This window comes from Typopeltis vanoorti, chromosome 14, assembly GCF_054136105.1.
Source record: "Typopeltis vanoorti isolate ZY-2024b chromosome 14, IOZ_Tvanoo_1.0, whole genome shotgun sequence".
Lineage (NCBI taxonomy): Eukaryota > Metazoa > Arthropoda > Arachnida > Uropygi > Thelyphonidae > Typopeltis > Typopeltis vanoorti.
In genome coordinates, this window is record NC_143562.1 from 31,630,794 (window position 1) to 31,653,476 (window position 22,683).

Here is a 22,683-nt window from a genome sequence, read left to right on the forward strand (position 1 = left end):
CAACCAAATAACTAAAATAAAATAATCCTTGCTGGAATGAGGGCCTTCATTCCCCACTCCACACAAAACCTTTACCCACTAATCCAAGGCTTGGTTCTCTAACAACTATTCTGAAGCAGTCCAAGATAAAAGGCCAGCATATCTTAAATGATTCAAGTCAAAAACTCAATCTGCACTCTTAGCTTACACTATAGCTACAACATCTGTGAAAAAAAACATCAAAAAATTCATATCAAACTTAAAAAAACATGTCCTCATCAAACAGCAATCAATTCTGCTATTCCGAGATTCCCACTGCTGTATGTGGATTCAGTATGTGGACAGATGAGGCTGATCTCTTATCAGTTTTTCTCCTCCATCTGTAGTTTTAGATGACCAAAGAAAATTACCTTCCACTATACATAAACAACTTACTACATGTTCTCTATGAACTTTCACCAAAAAAAAAAAAAAGTCACCAGAAAAATCGCCAATAATTTAAATACTAATAAGTCTCTTGGTCCAGATGGTAAGATGGCATCCCTCCAATTGTTCTGAACACTTGAGCTCCAAAAGTAACACTCATATGGTATCTGTCCATCAGCATGGAAGCAAGCCTTTATTCAGCCTGTCCTAAAAAGCAAGATAGAAGTTTGGCCATCAAACTATTACCATTGTCCTCAACTCAGTCATCTTGAAAATAATTTAAAAATGGTCCTCATCATCAGTCAACTTTTTTTTTATTACTTAGAGGACCCACTAGTTAATTCATGATCACCAATATGGATTTTCCCACCTGTTGTTCTACAACAGAGAATTCCTAGCCAACTACCTTTGAACATAAGTCATGGAAAGGTTCATGAGATTTCTTGAGATTTCTAGATCATTTCATTGGGTGTAACATATAGCTCTTCTTAACAAGCTGCTATCTTAGGATCTCTCTCTCTCTCCTTTGCAATTGGGTTGCGAGTTTCCTCCCATCAGAATTCTCTATCAGTGTGGAAGTACCCCAAGGGTTCTTTCTTTCACCCATCCTCTTTTTCCTATACATTAATCCTGTATTTCTTTCACTTAAAAATCCTATTCATAATTTTGCTGAACAGTACACTCCATGCCTCTTCTTGATTTGACAAACCTTGTACTGCTTAAACGCTTTAAGCTTCAAGACCCTCCATAAGCAATGTCTTAAACACTGATCTTGCCATTCTTCAGTTCTCAAAATGTTAGCCAGTGTGCAACATTCATTGCAAAAGACTCGTGGATTAAACAACTACCATCTAGAGAATGAAACTTTATTGATATAAATAAATTATTATTAATATTAACATTTCAGAGGTCATCTTCAGAAATGTGCATGTACATACCCACAGCAAACTTGTGATAAATAATTCTGTTCCTAATCATATGATGGGACTGCCTCACCTCCTGGTAGCAAAAAAACCATAAACCAAAAGAAGACGGTTTTTTTTTTTTCAGTTGCATATTATTATTTAAAAAAAAAAAAAAGAAGAAGAAGAAGAAGCTTGTAAATAAGTTAAATAGTTCTGAATTAATGAAAGGATCATGGTTTTGGTTTTCATAATGTGGGGAAGAACTTGGGTTTGATCTATTTAGAACCTCCTAGTAGAAAAATGGTTAGTTTAGTATTATTAATCAACATATTAACAGAGTGAATTGTCAAGAAAAAAATTACTTCTGTTTCTTAAATTCACATGATAATACAAGGAAGGGAGTGAATAATATTTATTCAAAAGTCATATGTTTGACCTTAAATTACAGGTCGTCATCATTGGCAACAGATAGTTGAATATAAAGATTCTAGTAGCAAGACTTATACGTTGGTTAGACATAACTGGTAATTAGTTTACGGAATTAACAACGCATATAAAGTATATTAATTAAAGGTAACTTTAATGAATAACTTCTATATTTCGGCAATGTCACATTGCCATCTTCAGGAACATAAAGATATGGTATGTGCACTCAGGAACTAACACAAAGCAAATGAGGAAGAAAGCAAGAAACTAATATTGTTCCTAAAGTCCTAATGGTGCCCTCTTGCGGGCTAATTTGGTAGTCTTGGCAGTTGGGCTGAAGTTCTCATAATGAAAGTCTCCCAAATTTGGGGCAGTTTCATGCACCCAAATTTGTTGAGGTTAGGAACGTTTTTTAGAGCTGCTGAAGATTCTTTGAATAATCTTTCGTATTTAAACTTGCTGCGATGAATTATTTTTGTTTTCTTCCAACGAATTTTATGGTGGGTATCTAAGGCATGGTCTGCCAGCCCAGAGCGGCTATACTGGTGAAACCGGATGTAGTCTTGGTGTTCTGAAATCCTGATATTTGTTGTTCTGCCTGTTTGGCCAAAGTAGGACAATTTGCAGCTGCAAGGGACCTGGTATACACCAGGTAGGTTTAGGGGAAGTGGTTGGTCTTTGGTAGAGCGGATAAGGGATGCCAACTTTTTATATGGTCTGTAACAGGAAGTAAGATCATATTTATTGAGGATATTGGTTATTTTCTCAGAGGTGCCTTGGATGTGGGGGATGGTGATAGACTTGGTGCAATCTTTATTGTGGAGGGGGGAGGGGAGTTGTGGTTTACAGGTTTTAGTATTTTTGGATTTTTTTGGGGTTATAGCCATTGGCTAAGAAAGTGTTGAGGATGTGGTTTAGTTCAATAGTCAGGGCCTTGTCATCTGAGCAGATTAATTTTGCCCTGTTATATAGTGTTTTTATCACCCCATATTGTTGTGAGGGGGGGGGGGTTGCTGGTGAATGTATCTGCCAGTGTGGGTGGGTTTTCTGTAAACAGAGAAAACCAAAGATCCATCAAGCTGGCGGGTGATTAAAGTGTCTAGGAAGGGGAGGGTGTTGTTTTCCTCTTTTTCTAAGGTGAACAGGACTCTGGGGTGTTGGTTGTTTAAGTGTGCTAGGAAGGAGTGGAGTGTGTGTCTGAGCCATGTGACCAAATAGCAAACACATCATCCGCATAATGAAGCCAAATAGTGGGTTTTTGTGGGGCGGAGTTTAAGGCTTTCTCTTCAAATGTCTCCATAAAGAAATTGGCCAAGGGCGGGGAAAGTGGTGAACACATGGCTGTCCCCTCTATCTGTTTGTAGAACTTTCCTTGCCAAACGAAATAGCCTGAGTTCATTGTGAACTGAAATAGAGCTGAGATATCGGGAGGAAACTTGGCTTGGATGAGCTCAAGGGTTTCTTTGAGTGGGACATTAGTGAATAGGGAGGAGACGTCAAAACTGACCATTATGTCAGTGTTTTGGAGTGTGAGGTTTTCTATACTGGCTTTAAAGTGGGCTGAGTTTTTTATGTGTGATGGTGTGTTGCCAGTGTAGTGTGTGAGCGTTTTGGCTAAATGTTTGGCTAATTTATGTGGGGGAATCAATGCCATCCACTATGGGATGCAATGGCACATTTTGTTTATGTATGAGTTCAGCCATGGGTTCACCACTTTCCCCGCCCTTGGCCAATTTCTTTATGGAGACATCTGAAGAGAAAGCCTTAAACTCTGCCCACAAAAACCCACTATTTGGCTTCGTTATGTGGATGATGTGTTTGCTATTTGGCCACATGGCTCAGACACACACTCCACTCCTTCCTAGCACTTAAACAACCAACACCTCAGAGTCCAGTTCACCTTAGAAAAAGAGGAAAACAACACCCTCCCCTTCCTAGACACTTTAATCACCTGCCAGCTTGATGGATCTTTGGTTTTCTCTGTTTACAGAAAACCCACCCACACTGGCAGATACATTCACCAGCAATCCCACCACCACCCCTCACAACAATATGGGGTGATAAAAACACTATATAACAGGGCAAAATTAATCTGCTCAGATGACAAGGCCCTGACTATTGAACTAAACCACATCCTCAACACTTTCTTAGCCAATGGCTATAACCCCAAAAAAATCCAAAAAATACTAAAACCTGTAAACCACAACTCCCCTCCCCCCCTCCACAATAAAGATTACACCAAGTCTATCACCATCCCCTACATCCAGGGCACCTCTGAGAAAATAACCAATATCCTCAAAAAATATGACCTTACTTCCTATTATAGACCATATAAAAAGTTGGCATCCCTTATCCGCTCTACCAAAGACCAACCACTTCCCCTAGACCTACCTGGTGTATACCAGGTCCCTTGCAGCTGCAAATTGTCCTACTTTGGCCAAACAGGCAGAACAACAAATATCAGGATTTCAGAACACCAAGACTACATCCGGTTTCACCAGTACAGCCGCTCTGGGCTGGCAGACCATGCCTTAGATACCCACCATAAAATTCGTTGGAAGAAAACAAAAATAATTCATCGCAGCAAGTTTAAATACGAAAGATTATTCAAAGAATCTTCAGCAGCTCTAAAAAACGTTCCTAACCTCAACAAATTTGGGTGCATGAAACTGCCCCAAATTTGGGAGACTTTCATTATGAGAACTTCAGCCCAACTGCCAAGACTACCAAATTAGCCTGCAAGAGGGCACCATTAGGACTTTAGGAACAATATTAGTTTCTTGCTTTCTTCCTCATTTGCTTTGTGTTAGTTCCTGAGTGCACATACCATATCTTTATGTTCCTGAAGATGGCAATGTGACGTTGCCGAAATATAGAAGTTATTCATTAAAGTTACCTTTAATTAATATACTTTATATGCGTTGTTAATTCTGTAAACTAATTACCAGTTATGAATACAAAGAACGTGAACAATGGATTAATTTGAAATGTGAGAGCTGTGTGATGATATAAAACAACACAAAGGAATAGCTGAGAAAACATGTTATTATTAGTTATTAATTAAAACTTTAATTATCTGTAATTAAAATAAGACTCCCATATCAAAGATATGGGAAACAAGTGGTTGTTTTTGCCGAGTAAGTTGCCAGAGTAAGCAACTAATAGTGAAAATATAACATAGGCAGAAATAAAAGAACAATCTCTAAAGATTAATAAAATATCAAGATTAAGTTTTAGGGAGATGGTAAATCCCATATTATTGTACAGCCGGGTACGAAACTTGGATCGAAGTCCATCGAATCCTAGAGTTTCATGCTGAAAAAACTATCGGTGAGCCCAAGTGTAATATTCACTTGGCAATTACAACACCAGGGCAACTTGGAGCAAAGGTGGAGCAAGCTCCTTCACTGTCCTTAATATTCTCTCATAATGTAAAACGCAGCTCCTAGGAGATGTATTACTGTTTTACATTATGAGAAGAGGTCACTACCCAGACTGGGTTCAACCCTTTTTGAGGTCTCATCAGTGAGTAGGTAGACCTGGAATATCAAGGTTTTAAGTGAACCGAACTTACATATACCTCTACTAACGAATTGCTAAAATGGTGTACTTATATATTGTTATTACTACTATAACAAGCCAAAATGCTATTTTACCGGCGAACATTATTATAGTAAAATATCAAGATGTGAAAAAATAAAGATTAGCCTATGTTAATCTGTACGAGGATTGTAGGATACAAGGATAGTACTGCATAATCAAGTTTTTAGGTAAAAGAAAAAGTATGGACCTATAAATGTAGTGTGATCAGTATTAATAAACACATGTGAAACAAGACAAGAAATAAATACAGGATGGCCCATAAGCCACGAAGGGATTTAAAATGTGAATAACTTTTTTGATTATAGGTATTCTAAGAAACATTTGGAAATTATTCATGGAAAAGTTCACAACCCAATAATGAACCAAAATAATGCAATTTTATTTTGAAAATCAGCATTCAATTATTCTAATACAAAGAGCGAATAATTTCGTGAATAAATTGGCTATCATGTTCTCCAGATCTTCCCAACTTCTTCTTATGTGGTTACCTGAAGGAAAAGCTGTATATGAACAAAACCCCAGACAATCCAACAGCTGAAGGAGAACATTTGTTCAAAAATTATGGCTTCTCAGAAACATTAACAACTATCATGAAACATGCCATAGAAATACCCATCTTTGTGAAGCCAAAAACAGAAGGCATTTACGTGATGTGGTTTTTCATAACTAATAAAAAAAATCTCCAGGTTCTGTATTTCATTATAACAGAAAAAAGAATAAAAATAATAAATAAGTTATTAAATTTTTAGACTCCTTCATGACTTATGGGCTGCCTTGAACATATGAAATTAAAACATTAATAAAAATTGTTAATAAAACAAAATTTGACAGAATAAAAAATAAAAGTATGAGGAATGTTAATTATAAGCAATAAACAAATGGGAATTAAAAAAAAAAACAGAGAGAGGGAGAATGGAATGAGCAAATACATGGAAAGGACTTAGTATTAAAAGTAGTAAGGAATTGGAAACCAAATACAAAAAAGATCTGTTGGTAAGCATAAAGAAAGATGGCACAATATGAGATAGATCATACGTGGGAAAAATATGACTTCCATGTAGATTTAACCACAGCATCTTCCTTGAGGGGTGCTTAAGGGTCAAAGCTGTATAACTGAGAGGAGACCACCACATAGCCTTTAAAGGAATGCGGAGAACCGACCAGGGATTCTGACCTAATGTCCAATCCTCACCTTCTCGTGGTGCACCCTGTTGGGTATCTACTTGGATACTGAACGAAGGAGGATGGGCTGGCAATTGGGGATTTAGCCGACCACATTGTATTCTTATTGGTTAAACCAAAATAAAAAATGATGGTATAACGTGACAAAATTTCATGGGGCATCGCCCGGTTAAACAAGGCACCCGTTGTTTTCGCCAGTGAACCAGGGCGAATAGCGAAAAGTCAGCTACTGGAACAAATCTGAAAACACACCCCAACTCAACATCACCAGAGTTAAAGATCGGTACTATCAACATAAGAAGCCTGAATGGCAAAGAAATGGAGGAATTAGATAAGTACCAGATCAACATAATAGGGGTGACTGCAACAAAAAAAACAAAAACTGGTGAGATCTTTCTGAGCAATAAATACAAAATTTTATATTCAGACAATGACAATCAAGGAAAAGAAGGAGTAGCCATTGTATTCAACACTAAATACAAGGCTAATCTTCTTGAATGGCAGGCAGTGTCAAGTAGAGTGATGTGGGCAAATATCAGAATGGGGAACTGGACAATGAGACTTATTTGTGCCTATGGTCCCACAGAAGGTTCTACTAAGGTAGAAGTGGAGGAATTTTTTGAGGCTTTAGAAAAAGCAACTGACAAAATGAAAAAGGAAAAGCTGGTCCTTGTTGGGGATCTAAATAGCAGAGTAGGAAATGATTGTGAGACATACAAAAACATTTTGGGAAAATTTGAAGAAAAGAGCAAAGCTAATAATAATGGCAAATAGCTGTTGGATTTCGGCTCAGGACATGGACTGGTTATTACTAACACCATGTTCCAACATAAAAATGTGCAAAAATTCACATGGAGAGACGAGGCAAGGAATAAGAAAAGTCTCATTGACTATGTTATTGTTGATAGTGATGTTTTCTCCCTGGTGCAGGATACCAGAGTGTACAGAGGATTTGAAATTGGAAGTGATCACTATTTAGTCTTGAGCAGGATAAAATTGAATTTCATATTGAAAAGAATAACATGTAAGAAAGTTTTAAAGCGAATAAAAGTTGAGCAGCTCTCAGATGTGAACTGTAGACTAAAGTACACAAAGATTATTGAAGAAAAAATGAAAGAGTTTGAGAACAGGAATCAAACCTTGGAGATTCAGTGACAAGCCTTGAAAGAAGGCCTGATTGCTTCAGCTAGAGAGAGACATGTGGTGAAGTTGTCTGCAAGGATAGAAAAATTAGAACTCCGTGGTGGACACAGGAAGTTAAAGAGGCAGTGAAAGAAAAAAAGAAAGCATATCAAAAGTTCCTGGCAAATAAGTCAGCTTTTGCTCTTAGAGAATACAGAGACAAATGCAAGAATGCTAAACACTATGTAAAACTAGCTAAACAAAAGTCATGGGGAGGACTTTAGCAAGAATATACAAAATAAATATCAAGAAAGTGGCAAAATATTCTGGAGGTTGTTGAAGAAGCTAAGGAATGGAGGAAAGAGTACTGTAAAAGGAGTTAGAGATGATAAAGGTGACATGAAAACGGCAGAAAAAGATGTCCTTGAAGTATGGAGTAATTACTTTGAAAAACTGCTAAATGAAACAAGCAGTGATGACAGCACTGTGGTTAAAAAAACACTGACCAGGCATGCAGTCAGGAATACATATCCATACTTTAAGTAGAAAAAGCCATCAAAGGCTTGAAATTGGAAAGGCAGCAGAAGTAGATGATATTCGTCCAGAAATGCTGAAGTATGGTGGTATAAAAGTCTTACAGTGGCTGCACTGCATAGTTCAGAAAGCCTGGACAGAGGGACGAATTCCCTATAATTGGAGTAGAGCTCTCATAGTACCCATATATAAAAAGGGAAATAAAACTGAATGTGAGAATTAAAGAGGTATTTCCCTACTGAGTGTTCCTGGCAGATCTATGCGAGTATACTTGAGAAACGGTTGAGAAGAATGGTGGAAGAAAAGCTTAGTGAAGAACAAGCTGGATTCAGGCCAAATAAAGGCTGTCAGGATCAGATCTTCACTTTATGACAAATAGTCGAGAAAGCATGGGAATATAACGAAGATCTGTATTTAAGTTTTGTCGATTTGGAAAAGGCATATGACAAGGTGCCAAGAGAGAAGCTATTTGATACGCTACAGTTATATGGTGTCAATTGGGCATTATATCAAGCAATACTTAGTCTTTATTTGAGTTGTAAGTCAGCAGTTAGAATTGAAGGAAGTACGGGAAGATGGTTTAATGTTAAATCTGGTGTGAGACAAGGATCCCCTCTGTTATTCATTATCTATATGAATCACATTATGAAGGAAAGTGGTATTAAACATGATATCAAAATTGGAGATGTTAATATCAGCTCTTTGCTTTATGCGGATGATGTTATACTTCTAAATAAATCCGCTACAAGTCTGCAAGATTCTCTGACTAAATTGAATAACTGTTGTAATAGATATGGTATGAAGGTCAGCAATAAAAAGACAAAGACAATGAAAATAGGCAGAATCATTGAAAATGTCAGCTGTGTTTTGAATGGAGAACCTGTGGAACAAGTAAAACATTTCAGCTACTTAGGCATTGTTTTTAGTGAAGACGATAAATTAAATATAGAAATAGACAACAGAATCAGCAAAGATGGTATGGTGGAAAGTCAATTGAATAAATTCATATGCAATAAGAGAGAAATTAGTCGGAATACTAAATTAGCTATATACAAGACAGTGTTCAAACCAATTTTAACTTATGGATCTGAGAGCTGGGTCTGAAGTAAAACACTTGACCAAAGACTAGAGACTGCAGATATGAGAATTCTGAGAAAGATTAGAGGCGTGAACAGATGGCAGCAATATCATATTAAAAACACGGATATTAGGAAAGAACTTGACATTGTCAGCATCATGGAATGCGTTAGCAAAGCCAATCTCGGGTGGTCTGGTCACTTAAACAGAATGGGTGAAGAAAGATTAGCAAAACAAGTGTTCTCTGCCAGGTTGGCAGCAAAACGATTCAGTGGAAGACCAAGATATAGGTGGATTGATACGGTACAATGTGCTTTAGACGATAGAAATATAAAATCTGATAATGTTGGAGTCTTGACAAGTAACAGACTGATTAGGAAGAAAATTGTAGATAGGAAGTTAGTAATGATGTAATTTTTTCATGTAGTACTATCATATCCTGTATACCCCTTGAGGGTACATAGCAGGAATTTGATGATGACGATGTTCCTTGGTCGTGCTCCCACTGAGGAGACCTCAACAAAGTCAGAACAGTAATGATCCTTCCCACAATAGATGTGTTCAAAAGGAATTGTGCTTTGCATTATGGGATACTAAAGCAATTTCTTGTCTATTATAATACTGAAAACACTATACTCCTTCACCCCTAGAAAACACTGTATTTGGATTTCAGTCGCAAACGTACCTGCAATCCAGTTTCACAAGTTAGCCATATCGCAGTAAATGAAAAAACATCATCAGTGTCGAACAAAGGTTATATGGTTTGGTCTAAAGTCCAAAGACATCTTGATTGTAGACAGAAATATTCATTGAGGCATCCTGTTTTGTTGAAAGTGGGGTTGATTTCAGACGGCATCTGATGTATTTTATAGTTAGATTATGATCCCTTTTTTTCTTATTTTCCAGTGCAGTCTTCAGCTGTCATGAGGTGAGAATTTCTTTTGCTTGCACATTCTTAGCATTAAGGCTAATTTAGGGTAATTTTAAAGATCTAATTTTTCCTTGATTTAGTTCTTAAGACAGATGACATCCCTTAAATATTTGAAGGGATATCTCCTGGAAAATGCCATTTACCTTTAGCATTGTTATGCTGAAATGTTGTTTTTAACAATTGTTGGATTGAATTTAGGTGGCAGGTTTGCAGTGAAGCAAATTTCATTTGCTTCAAATTCCATATTAGAGAAGTAAATTTTTTGTCCTTAGACATGTACAAAAAATCACTGAAATTTAACTGTTTCATCTTTGTGGCTATCTGAAATAATTATGTAACTTGTCGCTGTTTTTTACTTTCATGTTTATATTACTTACAATCTCTAGCCATATTGTTATTGAATCAAGGAAAGTTTTCTGTAACTTGTGGCTAAAAATATATCACTAATAAGAAAAATAAAATTACATTAAATTAAATAAATCTGTTAACATCTTTTATTCCCTATATGGAGTAAACAAGGCTGTTTCAGCCCTATCTAACTTTTGGCGGCTGAGAAGGCAGTTCAATCTCCACCAGTAGCCAATAAGAGATAGCTGGCTTAAGACTGTCACTAATTATAAATAGCATCCAGTGAAGAGAAGCAGATAAGTGCTGCCATCTTGTGGTCTCTAACAACAACACACACGCACGTGCATACACACACAGTAATCTACTGTTTATCCAACTTCAAAACAACAGCCCTTCAAATAACCAACCCTTGCATGTCAACCGACTTCTGGTAGAGAACCATGTAATTATACTTCCATTATTAGAACTCAACGTTCTGATAATTGAAGGGTTAAATAAATGGTAGATTACTGTGTGTATTATTTTACATTTAATATTATGCAAAATGTTGCTGTAAAACATTTCTCTAGATGAGAAATGCCATAATGTCCCTCTTGGGGAAAGGGGGGGGGGAGGCTGCAGATTACAAAAAAAAAAAAAAAAAAAATGTATGTTAGTTTGATATTAAAGGATAGATTTGTTGTACTACACAAAAATTGCAATTGTATGATAATGTGATTAAAACATTTTAGGTTTTGTAATATAGATCATGGTTGTATAAGATGGAAAAACAAATTATTTATTTATTTTTAAGCTCTTGCAGGATTTTCTCCTCACCACAAGATTACCAGCTTCGAGGAAGCAAAAGGTCTCGATAAGATCAATGAGCGTATGCCTCCTAGAAAAGATGCTCCACTTCCTCCATCACCACAAGCCACTACCACTGAAGATGGATCTCAACAATCTCACTGTGGTGGAACCCAGCACAATGCCACCCCAAATAATTCCTGAGGCCTGTTTTCATTCAGCTGATAGTGTGTGTGTGTGTGTGCATAAGGTGGGAGGGGAGGAGGCACTACTGTCGTGCCTGTGCTTCCCACCTGTGGTGGCTGGAACATGGTGGTGTGAAAAGGATCACACTGCTCTCCTGTGTTATAAGACTTCCCTTTGGTTTCAACCTAGTCCACATGGAGTGTCTATCAGCAGAACTAGTTCTGGTGACAATCATGTCTATCACACTTGAGAGGCTTGTTGAAAAGAAATAAAAGGACACTCACTGGGTAGCAGGACTGGGTATAGTTAATTCTCATCTTTTAGAACATTCCCTTCGTTCTCCTTGCCAAGTTTCCCATGGCAGTTGCCAGCCAGGGAGGGCGTGTGTGATCTTTGCTGTATATTTGTAACCATGCTTTTGTCTGGGCACTGTGGACAGTTGCTTGGAGTTATATTATGGTTCACTTTCCACTCTTGTAAAACAGAGTGCACCCACTGATAAGTCATTTCCTAATCCATGGATTGTTTTTGCTGTATTGTTGCCATTCATTCTTTCTCCCGTTTGCATAAGGTTCTCAAAGTTTTCACACATGTATAACTATTGTATAGATAACTGGTAGTGCTTTTGACTTGTAACACCTCCAGCATTTACTCGGTGAAAATGCAGCTGAAAATTCTTAATTTTTCTCTTACTTTTTCTGTCTTCCCACTTTCACCCATCATTCCCTGTTCAGTTTCTCTTAAGTACACATTCCCTCTCCTTTCACACACTCTCGCTCGCTCTCTTGTACAGATTGTTATAATATTTGTCAAAGGCCTTAAATCCTTTAGGCTTGTTAGAATTTGGATATTCATAATCATGCCTAATGTCCCAGTTATACTATGGCAGAGATTAACTGTAACATAAAACGTGTGAGAAGACTACAGGAAATGATCCACTAGTCAGGGAAGAATCCCAAGTCAGCTATGGCTGAAACACAGATAAGAAATAAAATATAACATATGCACTTGATGTGTGATGTCTAATTTTTCTTTTTTCATTCTTATTACTCTGTACAAAGATTTTTCCTCTCACTGAGCCACAAAATATAACTCTGCCTTTCAGGGTTATATAAAATGTGGCTCTGCGATATCGTCATTTAACATTTAAATGTAAAATTTTTCTCTTTACTTTTTTTATGAGTATGCAGTTTAACTGGCTTTCCCTGACCAAACTCCCATGTTCTTGATTGATGTGCAGCTAGAAGTTTTGCTGACAGACTACCAAGCTTCTTTGCTATATGTCTGAATATAAGTATCAATTTAAGTGATCTTTTATCATATGTACACACCCAAAGAATTTTCTAAACTTTGTATTTTAATCTTGATCTCTTATTTTAAATGTGTGTGTGTATGCGCATGTGCACACACATGCGTATATATATGTATTCTCTCTCTCTCTCTCATGCATGCACAGACACACACACACAGACGCATATGTAAGTGTATATTTTTGCATGCACACTTACATATACATGCAAATATACTCCCATAATTAAAAACATGAACATTTTATTTATATAGAAGCTTGGTCGTCAGTTAGCCAAACTACTGTTTCCAAATTTCTCTTTGAAGAGTTTTACAACCTGAATGTTTCAGGAATTTTTCTCGTGTGTTGTGCACTTGTTGTAAATGATGACAACGTATTATGTAAACAATTTGCGTGTTAAATAAAACTCAGAATAAAATGTGTTGCTTGTTTTTCATAAAAAATAGTTTTATAACAGATATATCTGTTTCCTTCTTATTTTAAATAAGAATGTTTTCATGTAATTATGATAATAGAAACTGTTAGTCTGTCTTTATGCATTCTTCGAATTTTAGAAGTAAGAATGTGCCTTCCCTTAAATTTCCACTGCCAAAGATGCCTTTATGCATTCAGATAACTGCAGTGAGTTACTACTGGAGTGACTTCATTTTGAAATTTGTCACCTCCATTTCAATATGGATTCAGTGCAATTTTTCGAACTTTGAATTAATAAGCCACCAAAAGCTCCACAAATCACAGAATTATCGCTGATGATTATCATTTTTGCTTTCATATATAAACTTTTATTTATTAATTACATGTTTTGGTGTACAGTTTTAACAATAACAAAAATAACTTATTTTATTTATTTTTAATTTTACTTCATAGTATTGCATGCAGAAAAAATATTTGTAGTTTTCATCTTAGAAATCAATTTTATTTTATTTAAATATAAAGAGCCAATAGTTAGCCAAACTATTGGCTCTTTATATTTAAATAAAATAAATATTTTATTTTATTCACTTTGGCGATGTAACATTATTTAAATTAAGGGGATATCAAATCCCACATTGTTTCAAAACCAAAAAAGAAACTCAAAGATCGGAATCAAAGAGTTTCGTGCCGAATATAGTAAACTATAAAGATATCGGCGAATACTAGCGTAAGTTAAAGCACGTACTACAAACTAGCTCACTAAGAATAGTAATCAGAGCTTTACCCACCTTTGATACGAGTTGCCCTAGTTTATACTACATGCCTTAGCTTATGCTAGTATTCGCCAATACCTTTATAGTTTACTATATTCGGCATGAAACGCTTTGATTCCGATCTTTGAGTTTCTTATTCGGTTTTGAAACAATGGATTTAATATCCCCTTAATTTACATAAATTTTATTTTGTTTAATGGCATGAAGAAAAGATTTCCTCGGTTCTTTTTTTTTTATATATATAAATTGTTAGAATAATGATAAATATAGACTCAATTATGAAATTGTTTAAAAATATTTTACTTTATAATTTAGAACTTTTGTGAAATGATTTTTAAATTTTGGTCTGTTTTTGTGGAGACCATGAAATGGCTGTCTAAAACCATCTCAGCCCTCCATTTTTATTTGTATACGGCAAGTTTACTATATATTGCATTTGTCAGTTATGATTTTTTTTTAACATTAACATCGTGTTTTTATTGTTATTTTGATAATTCAGTCAACAAAACAGGGCTGTTCACATTTTTCTCATTTTGTTGCTTTTTGCATATCATTGTTGTGTACTTTTTTTAACTGTAAAATCTCCATAAATGATTTATCTAATTGTGCTATCCATAGACATTTCATAATCTGTGTAATAAGTTGCCATATGTATTATAATAACAAAAGTCATTATTGTTAAGTTGAAGATGTCTCCAAAAAAAAAAAAAAAAAAAGATTTTAACTGTTGTTAATCTGACTACAAATTAATACCTTAAAAAAAATTTTTTTTTATTTGCTCAAAAGTTTTACAACTTGTAAAAGTTCAATCTTTGAATGAAAGTTACTAAAAATACTGTTAGATTTTTATGTACATATAAACTATTAAAAATTATACTGAGAATTAAATATAAATCAGCACTACCAGTGGAATAAAGAAAGAAAGAAAGATCATATAGTATAATATAGCTTTTTTTTTTTTAATTTTGATGAATATTTAAAATGAAATTAAGTTAAATACATTATTAAATACATTAAGTTAGTGAAGACAGGAAATAGAACTTAAGGGAAATCCTGGAGGTCTAAACTAACAAAGCTGTGAGCTGTAATTAGTTCAAGAATTAGTTCATCACAAAATCAATTTTATAAAAAATTATCACTATCATCATCAAAATCTTGATTTCTCAAGGGCATGTACAGCATACTATGGTAGTAATACATGATAAGTTTACATTAGCACTAACTTCCCATTGATAGTTTTTTCCAAATTAGTCTGTTATTTGGCAGGACTCCAATATCTTATATTTCTATCCTCTATGCTTTGCACTTTTTTTTCTCCCTGCCATCTTTCTATCAAACACCTGTTTTACTAACCTTTCTTCTCCTGCTCTGTACTATTCCACCTTAGGTTAGTTCTGCTTACACATTCTTGTATACTAACAGTGTTGGATTCCTTCCTAATGTCATTATAATATGATTTTACCATCTGTTCACCCCCCCTAATTTTTCTCAGAAGTCTCATGTCTGTGATCTCTAGTCTTTGATCAACTGTTTTATTTCTAACCTAGCTCTCAGATCCATAAATTAAAATTGGTTTGAACACTGTCGTATATATAGCTAGTTTAAGGTTTTGACTAATTTCTCTCTTATTCCATATAAATGTATTCAGTTAACTTCCTACCATACCAGCTTTGCTAATTCTGCTGTCTTATTTTCATATTTGATTTGCCATCTTCATTAAAAATTATGCTTCAATAGCTGAAATGTTTTACTCTTGTACTATAGTTTCTCCATTCAGAATGCAATTGATATGTTTGCTGTTTTCATTGGCTTTGTCTTTTTATTGCTGATTCTCATACCAGTTTTATTACAGCAGTTATTCACTTTAATTAGGAAATCTTGCAAACTTGTACTGGAATTATTTAGGAGTATAACATCATTTGCACAAAGAGTTAAGACTGACACTCCATTTTTTTTAATATCAGCTTTAATGCCACTGTCCTTTATAATATATAACTATTGCTCTTTATGATGTTTACATCATATAATTATAGCATTTTAAACAGTTTTTTCTCTTGGGACCCTTTGTCATATGCCTTTTCCAGATCTCCAAAACTTAAAAACAGATTCCTGTTATAAAATCCCATTATTTCTAAACTATTTATTGTAAAGTGACAACCTCTATTTGCCCTGAATCCATCTTGTTCTTTTCTATGTTTTTTTTTTTTTAAATCTCTTTTCAAGTATTTTGCATAAATGTTACCTTCAATACTCATTAGAGAGATTTCTCTGCAATTCTCACTCCTCCCCCCTTTTTTTTTTCATGAATAAATACACTATGAAAATTATCAGCTGGAATTTGATCTTCTCACAATGCCGTCTGAATAATGTAATGCATCTACTGTAAAGTTTTTATATTATTATATTCATGCATGTCTGTTTGAGTATTATCTGCTCCTGCTGCATTTCCACATTTCAAGTTTCTGATGGCTTTTTCTGCATTATGTATATCATATAATGATATATATTCCTTCATTCTTTTTGAATATTTTCTTCCACTGTTCTTATGCTACTTTTGTCAGTTTGATTTCTGTCCTTACAGTTACTCCAAACATCCAAAATATCCTTATCTTCAGGTTTTCTCACCTTTATTATCTCTGGTTCCTTCTATTGTGCTCCTTCCTCCATTTTTAAGGTTTTTTAATAGCCTTCAAAACATTTTGCCATCTTCATGATATCTTTCTTACCACCTTCTTATGACTTCATGTTAAGACTTAAATGTGGGGTGGCGCTCATGTTGGAGGCTTAATGGAGTGAAACACCCTTAACATTTCTAAACAATGTTTTTTCCTCCCAATGTCAGTCTTTTCCTTTTTCATTTCGGGCTGTTTCTCCTGGAAGAACAAAATTTAGAGGGTACCACTATGGATTCCCTTCCTCTACGCTGCTTGTCACCTTTTTCATGGAAGGTTTAGAAAAGCATGTTATTTTCAATATGTTTAAGATATGTAGATGATTGTTCTCCATTTAATCTCATGGACAGACACATTACTCCTTCACCTCAGTAATTAACATTCAATAATTTACAAGGGGAAAAGGAAACTAGCAGTAGTCTACCCTTCTTTAGCCACCTTAGTAATATGCCTTCTTGATGATACTGGCTCATTTCATTCTTCCTCTTTTTCTTTGTTTTTTATTATTATTATTATTATTATTATGTGACACCTCCAGGGAGTCCAAAGACTCATCGAGGGAGAGTGTGCCAACGGCATCGAATGATTGATCCCCTTCCAACTACTAACCGCACGCTCAAACTTGCTTAACTTTTTTGAGTGAGCCATTAGTAGCAGAAGCTCTACCAATCGACCAACCTTTGCCAAAGGTTGGTCAATTGGTTTGATATGATGTTTCTTCTCATATTTGTTGCACTGTCTCTCTTGGGTCTTTTTTACTATTGTCTTCCAGACCACCATCTGGGAATCCAACAATCTGCTGCCATGTTTGCTATACAGTATGACCTGAGGACATCTGGAGAGGGAAGGGAGGAATCCTGGTAGTTTTGCACTACTTTGGCCTCTGCTTCAGCATGACAGATTGATCCTGGCTGGGCTATTCAGGACCATTCAGTAATGCTGACTCAGCCAGGATCATTCGGGAAGTGAACTTGTCTACAAGGGTCAGTGGTGTTGCAGTAAGTCTTCTACCTCATGGTCAAGGGATAGGGCCCTAGGCTTATGGTATAGCATGCATAACTCTGGTGTTCCACTTCCATGCACATTTGTTTGCTGGGTAGTAGGTAGGGATCTCTGGCACTCAACAAAAAATCCCGTAATCATGACTTCTGCATCCTCAAATTTTTCAGAAGCTCTCACAAAGTCCCAGCTAAGTATTGATACTGTGGATACATCTTTTGATAACAGAAGTAAGGAACAAAAGACATGTGACACCGGTATAAATATATTTATGCTTCTCATTTATCCATACAATGAAAACCAATAAGGAAAATGGCACTCTTTTTAATTCAAAAAGGTTTAGAACAGTGGTTCTTAATCTTTGTTTTTTTTTTTGCCTGGTGCCACCTTTCAACTATTTGTATGGCCTGGCACCCTCTGCTCAATTTTACACTAGGTTAATGACTCAATAAGATAATATATTATAATAAACAGATATGCTGACCACTCAGCCCGACTGACTGGCCGAGTGGTCAGCGTATCTGCTCTCCAGCCAAAAGACTGCGGGTTTGAATCCCGCCATGGGCATGGATGTTTGTGATTGTCTGTGAAACTACTAGTGGTGATGACAGGCAGTAAATGGTATTGAATTGAGTGGTGGAGAAAGTTGTAGAGTAGGTGTCCTCCCTCGATGAGTCTTTGGACTCCCTGGAGGTGTTATGTAATAATAATAATAATAATTATTAGGTAGACCTAAATTACCATCAACATATTTGAACTGATAGTTAATTAAAAAAACGACTTTGATACAAGTTAATTTTTATTAAAAATATGTAAACTAACTTATTTAATAAGCCAATCATTAATGGCTACCCTGAGTAGCAGATAAAACTTATAAAAGTAGTGAATTTTGCTAAAAATAGCTCAAATTAATTATTTTCAATGTAGAAAATTCATAACAAAAAGTAGCCCAATTACATAACTTTCAGTGTAAAAATTCTAAAAAAATAAGTAGTGAATCAATTTGAACAGTATTGCCAGACATAGAATATTCTAAATAGTGTTACTAAACATACAATATTAGCACCCCCAGGGGGGGGCTACCCACCAGTTAAGAGCCACTGGTTTAGGACTCACAGAATCTCTGAAAACAGTTAAGAAACTATGTAATAACCTTGTAGAAACATGTCAGCAACACACTGAAAAATTATCAACATCAATGGGTGGAATGGTCAAGGCCTTATACAATGGAACTAGAACCTCTTTATTTCTACAAGTTAAGGTCCTCTGCATTATTTGCCATAATCTGATGTGATGTCTTCACAACTTTGGCATTGTGACCTCTGAATTTCAGATCCTTGTCCACTACCACTCCAAGGTCTCTTATCTCCTCAACTTCCTCCAAATATTCCTCACCAAGCATATACTTTGTATTCCATTGTTACCTGTCAAATTTCAGAACCTTATACTTGGCAACATTGAATTGATAGTTGCATGCTGTTGCTCACTCATACAATTTATTCAAGCCCTCCTGTAAGGCCACAATATCTGCTTGATTGCTCATCACTCTCCCCAATTTTGCATCATCTGCAAACAGTTGCAAATCACCAGCTAAACCCATCCCAATATCATTAATATACAAGTTGAACAATAATAGCCCCAATAAGATCCCTGCAGCACACCACTAGTGACATTCCTCTTTCAAGATAGTGCTCTCCCCCATATACAACTTGCTGATGTCGGTCTGATAGACAGTCACCTATCCAACTCCCCAGTCTGTTATTCAATCCCATCTGCTTCAGTTTCGTGACCGACTTGTGGTGTGGCAATCTGCCAAATGCCTTTGAAAAATCTAAATATACTACTGTATATGCATCTCCCTTGTCTAGTACATTTCTCACCTTGTTATAGTACATAAGTAAGTTGGTAAAACATGACGTTCCTTTAACAAGCACAAAGAATATCACTGTTATCAACCCACTTTTGTATCATATCATTCACCATTACCTTAACTACAACTCCAGATATACAGGTCGGCCTATAATTTGTTGCCTTAGCCTTATCACCACCACCTTTGTGAAATGGAACAATTTTGCCTTCCTTCCACTCCTTTGGAACTTGTGCTGTTGCAAGACCCTTTGTACTCAGAACATTCTCTTAAGACATTTGGTGATATGTCATCAAGTCCTGTTGCCTTATTGACATTTATACTTAGCTTCTCATATACCTCTTGCTTACCATTAAGGCTTCTCTCAATTCATTCTCTACACTTGAGATTCTGATTTCACACTGACGATGAATTACCCACTGAATACCTTGGCTATGTCACCAAATCACCCACTTTCATCCATTAACATCATTTTACTGTAATCATTCTTCTTTCTCATTATCTCAAAATTCATCATTATTCATAAGTGTCTCTGAAGGCCTCTTAAGTTCCCCCAAGGTCTTAAGTTTAACATTCTTTGCTGTCAAAGCTAACTCGGTCACTGAATTGCTTCCTACCGCTCTAAGTAGTACTCTATATTTTCATGACTTCATCATTTACTGTCATTCTTGTAACATGAAGGTAATTGAAAAATGGCTTCAGTAAGCAGGTGATTGTCTCTCTTCACGGGTTCTTAGTGATAGGTTCAGGTTTTCTGCAGAAAAAAAAAAGTCTCTGTACACTTCTGCCCAAAAAGGCACTCTTTACTCATATCCTGAGTTAAAAATGAGATAAACTATTATTTCAGTGGTAACAGAAGCTAAGTTTTTACTAAGCTCATCTTTGACAGAAAGCTTGCATTCCTTTCACACATTTGTCAACTTAGGGGGAATGTTAGAGTGTGAAGGAGATCAAATCTCCTTCACACTCTAATATAATGAAGCAACGAAGGTCAGTTTGATCTTCGTTGCCTCATTTTTACTGTGCACTTTTCTGTTCAAAACTGGACTATGTATCTCAAGTCTATGGTTTTGTAAGGCACTGCAATGGTTGGATTCCATCCATCATTAGGAAATATGGGTAACTACTGGTGCTTTTTGCACATCACCCATTCAGTCTTTAATTGAAGTGAATGAAACTGCTCTCTCACAGATAGAAACAGTTGTCTCTTAAGTGTGTCCTAAAAATAGTCTTCTACAGCATCCTACATGGGTTGATATCTTTTCTCTGCTTTGGGAGGCTCAATATCACATATCGGACTGCCATATGTTCTCTTTGGTATGTGTGTGTTAAAGATATTATTGGCATGAATCTTGACATCATTACCTGCACCAAACATAACAGTATTCCTCCAATCAAGTTTGCACTCCATCATGCGACTTTTTACTCTGTCAACTAAGGAAGTCTCACCCTCCACAATCTGTCTGCATGCAGTTATTTAATATGTACAGAGCAGAACATTTTGATGTCCTTCCCAACCAAAATAATGGTTTTCATGATCTGACATCTCTGTTGGTTGTGCTGCTGTATTTCTTGACTTTATCGTATCAAGTCAAATCCCACTTGATTGCAGCAATTATCCAGCAGAGTTGCATGTCATTCAGCTTGCACTTGTGCATATAAAAGAAAACTCCTACCAAAAGTGGATAATTTATGCAGACTCATTGAGTTCTTTACAGACCATCTTATCTCTTGCTTATAATTAATATCTAGTGTTTTGCAAGGTTCTGCAACTTTTGTACAAATTGTGAATGTCCTTAATTTTGAATTCAACTGGATTCCTAGTCACATTGGAATTAAGGGAAATGAGACTGCAGATGCAGCTGCTAGATCAGCTCATATATTTTCCAGCTGTTTGTCAGCCCCATATTCGAACTACAGACAGTTTTTAAGATCAAGGCAAATAACTCAATGGCAGTCATCATGGTAGGAAGCACTACCAAATTAATTGCACAAGATTAAGCCAAATTAAGCATGGGTCAGTCAGGTCAGCAGAGAAACAGGAGAGGATGCTGTTCTTGCTATGCTCTGCAGATGACAATTGTATTATACATTCTTATTTACTTGAGAGCATGATGACCCACCTATGTATGAACAGTGCAATGCTCATCTTACCATTCATCATGTTTCTGGTGGACTGCCAGCACCTTACTCGAGAATGGAATGAATTTTTTACTAATCTGGCTGAGCCATATACACTTAAGCAAATCATAGTAGACTTCGACAAATTGCATAATGTTTTTAATTTTTTTAAAAAGAATTAAGTCCGTGCTGTTAGCCTGATGGCTGTGTGCGCTTCGCAACCATATGCCTGGGGGAATAAGTGTCCTAGGTTCGATTCCTGTTAGTGACGTGAGGAGCTGAAGGATCTTCCTCAGCCATTGCCAAGTTAGCCGGCCTTGGGTGTGGACAGTAGGGTTTTTTCCCCGGTTTATCCTGGGGTTTTTCATCCTACAAAGCAGACAAACCAGCCTTGAGAACTCAACACTACAGGACATAGGATACACGGGCGTAAGGCTGACCACCTTATCCTGTGAACGGTTTGAGGTTCGATGATTAATAAACCCTCAACACCGTAAGGTAAAAGAGAGTAAAAAGAAGATGTAATGAGAAAAAAGAATTAATATATACACACAATTGATTATAAATTCCATTTACATGTAGATATTGCTTTGCTTTAATAAATTTTTTAAACATGTTATTTACTAATTTTCTTTATTATTGCTTATTATTACCTTTAGCACTGCTGTAACCTTTGATTTAGTGCAGTATGACTTTTCTTCTCCTTGTGCGTTCATCTTCTCCCCCACCACCAAAACCATCTCAACTACATGGTATTATAAAAACTCTAACCAATAGAACCTGCAATCTTTGTTCTAATGAGCTCTCCCTGCAGCAGAACTTAGCCATATATGCCCCAACTTCCTATCTAATGGCTACAGTTTCTACAGAATAAAAAAAAATAATAATAAATAAAATAATCTATCCTTCTTCCAATCCTATGCCAGTCTGATTAGCTGAGTGGTTAATGTATCTGCTTTTTAACCAAGTGTCTTCTGGTTCAAATTTTGCCATGGATGTGTATGTTGGTGATTAGGGGGGAGA

General features: G+C 36.0%; 1 protein-coding gene across 2 annotated transcripts in view; it reads left to right on the top strand.

The window, feature by feature from the left end:
- The window catches only part of LOC150099340 (serine/threonine-protein phosphatase 2B catalytic subunit 2-like), a 273,967-nt gene extending 260,732 nt beyond the window's left edge, over positions 1–13,235 (top strand). For both annotated transcript variants that reach the window (XM_090404069.1, XM_090404070.1), the window contains exon 13: positions 11,327–13,235. In XM_090404069.1, coding sequence (XP_090260195.1) covers positions 11,327–11,523 — 197 coding nt within the window. In that variant the 3' untranslated portion in view covers positions 11,524–13,235. The remainder of the gene's footprint in view (positions 1–11,326) is intronic.
- The last annotated feature ends 9,448 nt before the right edge of the window (positions 13,236–22,683 follow it).